Source organism: Miscanthus floridulus, chromosome 15 (assembly GCF_019320115.1).
Source record: "Miscanthus floridulus cultivar M001 chromosome 15, ASM1932011v1, whole genome shotgun sequence".
NCBI classification, from domain to species: Eukaryota; Viridiplantae; Streptophyta; class Magnoliopsida; order Poales; family Poaceae; genus Miscanthus; species Miscanthus floridulus.
In genome coordinates this window covers 72,259,251-72,262,416 of record NC_089594.1, presented here as the reverse complement: position 1 = coordinate 72,262,416, position 3,166 = coordinate 72,259,251, and the positions used below count along the sequence as shown (strand labels likewise).

At 53.4% G+C, this 3,166-nt stretch overlaps 1 protein-coding gene across 1 annotated transcript; it reads left to right on the top strand.

Annotated features, from left to right (window-relative positions):
* The first annotated feature begins 794 nt into the window (after positions 1 to 794).
* LOC136507641 (glycine-rich cell wall structural protein 1.0-like) lies at positions 795 to 1,280 on the top strand. The gene has a single exon (XM_066502299.1). The coding sequence runs from the start codon at positions 795 to 797 to the stop codon at positions 1,278 to 1,280; it is 486 nt and encodes a 161-aa protein (XP_066358396.1).
* The last annotated feature ends 1,886 nt before the right edge of the window (positions 1,281 to 3,166 follow it).

The window sequence follows — 3,166 nt, the reverse complement described above, 5'->3', positions numbered from 1 at the left end:
CCTAACTGGGCTACACCGATCTACGACGATAGACAAGCGGAAAAAGAGGTGATTTATACCTAGGGTGTCGGTGAAGTCAGGCTAGCGGGGCAGTGGTGAGTCGACGCAGTGGCCAGGTGACACAGTGCAGGCAGACCCGTGACACCGACGAAGACGATCGGGGACCTCCGGGTCACCTTCAACAGGTCCTGCTCTGCAAAAGAAGAAACGCGACACTATAAGTTCAAAATTTCGGCAGCACCTCCCCTGCACGGGGAGGTTTCCAAAACCTGTAAAAAACAACGGCACGAAGGCCAATAATCACAAATGGCATGAAGGCCGATAAGCACAGCGGCACAAAGGCTGACATCACAACGGCACGAAGGCCGACAAGCGGAGAAAGGGTGGATATACCTTGCCCACGCTCGTAGGCGGTTCGGTGATGGTAGGGGCGTCGGCGGGACGGGCACATGGAGAAGATGGCCGAGGCACCTCCTCCTCCCCTCCACCTCGGCTTCCACCCCCTCTCCCCTTCTCCTCCTCCTTCCTCTCCTCCTCCTCCTTCCTTTTTCTTCTCTTTTTTCCTTCTCCTTCTTCTTCCTTTTGCTTCTCTTTCCTTCTCCTCTTTTTTCTTCCTTCTTCTTCCTCCTTCTCCTCCCTTCTTCTTCTTACTGCTGCTTCCTCCTCCTTCTTCCAAGCCGGCGGCAAGACCAGGGGAACACGGGGGCACGCGGGGCCGGCGCATGTAGGGGAGGACGGCCGCGTGCGCCGGTGGTGGAAGTACGCATGGACGGCGGCGGCGGGCCGCGCTGACGATGGTGGCGGGCCGCGCTGACAGCGGTGGCGCACGCCTGGGAGCCACGCGGCTGGGCTGGGGGGTGCTCGGGGGCGGGGGATGCAAGGGCGGGGGCACGCGGTGGCGGGGGCTCGCCAGCGTGGGCGCGGCGGCGCGACTGAGCGGGGGTGGCGGCGGCGCGCGCGTGTGCGAGCTTTGCGTGCGGGCGGCGCTTGCGCGGGCGGGCGGGCGGGCGGGGGTGGCGTGGGCGGGTGGGTGGGTGGGCGGCGCTGGCGGGTCAGGGATGCGCGGTGGATCGGGGGTGGCGGCGGCACGCACGTGTGCGAGCTGCGCGGGCGGGCAGTGCTGCCGGGCGGCGCTGGCGCGGGCGGGCGGGGGCGGCGTGGGCGGGCGGCGCTGGCGGGCCGGGGATGCATGGCGGAGCGGTGGTGGCGCTGTGGCGGCGGCGGGTGTCGGGACTGAGCGGGTGGGCGGGCGCAAGGGAGAAGATAGGGTTCTGGGGTAGGGGGAGATGTCTGGGTTTTAGGCATCCGACGTCACAACTTGCTCGAAACTTTCTCAATTTTTTACCACGGCCTCCGCATGTGATAACAAGACACATCGACAAAGTTTTGTGATTTTCGGACTTCGTTTGGATTTTATATAATTTAAATACACTTTCCCCGCAAGTACCTCGTCATGTTACGACAACAGGATGCTCATAATTTCATGTGAGTTATTGGATATGGCCTCAACATACGCTAAACATCATGAATATTATTTTTTAAATGACCAAATTCCATTATTGCCTGTACCTGCAGTTCAAATTTGGAATATTCGAAAAAATTCAACGAAACAAAAATAATTAAGCAAATATAGTAAAAAAACTCAAAATTATCCCAAATTTTGAAATGGAGATATAATTACTGTAGCAATGCCCCACAAAAAAATGGGACCAAAAAACAAAAAAAAAATTAATTTGCCGAGTGCCACCCTTGGCACTCGACAAAGAAGGCTTTGCCGAGTGCCAGGGCACGTGGCACTCGGCAAAGAATTTAAAAAAAAATAAAAAAAATCTTTGTCGAGCGCCAAACGGCGGGGCGCTCGGTAAAGGCTGACGGCAGGTGGCCGCCGTCACGCCAGCCACGTTTGCCGACGGCCGGAATTTGCCGAGCGCCCGGTACTCGGCAATTTTTTTTTGCCGACGGTCAATCTTTGCCGAGCGCCCGGCACTCGGCAAAGGCAAAATTTTGCCGATGGCCAATCTTTGCTGAGTGCCCAGCACTCGGCAAAAGCAGATTTGCCGACGGCATTTCTTTGCTGAGTGCTGCTGGGTCTGGCTCTCGGCAAAGACTGCCTTTGCCGAGTGCCCGATGGAATGCACTCGGCAAAATATTTTGCACTCGGCAAAGTAGTTCTCTCCGGTAGTGTTAGTCCCGGTTGGTGTCACCAACCCGGATTAAAGGTCTTCCACCCGGGACTAAAGGTACCCCACAGGTCAATTCAATAAGAGAGTGTCCAGGACCCTGTCATATGTGGTGTGTAGCTGAATTAGTAAGGAGTTTATGCACGAGAAAAGAGATCCTGGATTCGTATCTCACACATCGCAAGAGAGGTCTCTCTATAATTTCGTTTATTTTTCTCCTGAGGATGGACCTTTAGTCCCGGTTATGTGACCCGGGACTAAAGGCCAGGACCTTTAGTCCTGGATTCATAGTCCCGGTTGGAAAACCAAGACTAAAGCCAGTTCCCAACTGAGACTACAACCCATTTCTCTACCGGTGTAATAAAGTTTGTTGTTAATTACGATCTGCCACATTTGCAGATTGCAATACGTTATACCTTGAACTGGACCATAAAATTATTAGCAGTTTTTACCATTTAACGAAGCAGCTCCACCAAAAACTGTACATGAAAATTGCAACCCGAAATATAAACGGTGGCTCGAAACTTAATGAGAAAATTTCTTATTTGGCCTCGGTTGAAACTTGTCTTTCTTCCTGAAACAAATTTTCTTATCTATTTGGCCTCACCTGAAGTTTTGATTTCCAATCTAGCCTTACCCTCATCTGCTGTCTCTAGCGGTGTTAAGTGGTACATGAAATGACCAATTTATCCCTGAAACATTATGAGAAACCAAAAGGAACCCAGGTAGCATACGAACGTAATTTTGAGCACCCTTCGAACAAATTGTTGTTCTCAATCTTGTGTGTGTGCCGATCCTCTTTGCTAGTTAGTTCCTCGCACAATTTAGATACGTCTTCAGTCATATGTGCTTTGTGCCCATGGACCTGTTCTCCATCATGTCGTCTCCTCTTCGGTGTTCTTCCGTTCGTGTAGTGCAGCAGGCTAGCATGGAGGACGGTGAGTGCTAGGTGCGGCGGCGAGGTGGCCAGGCTTGCAAGCTCCATG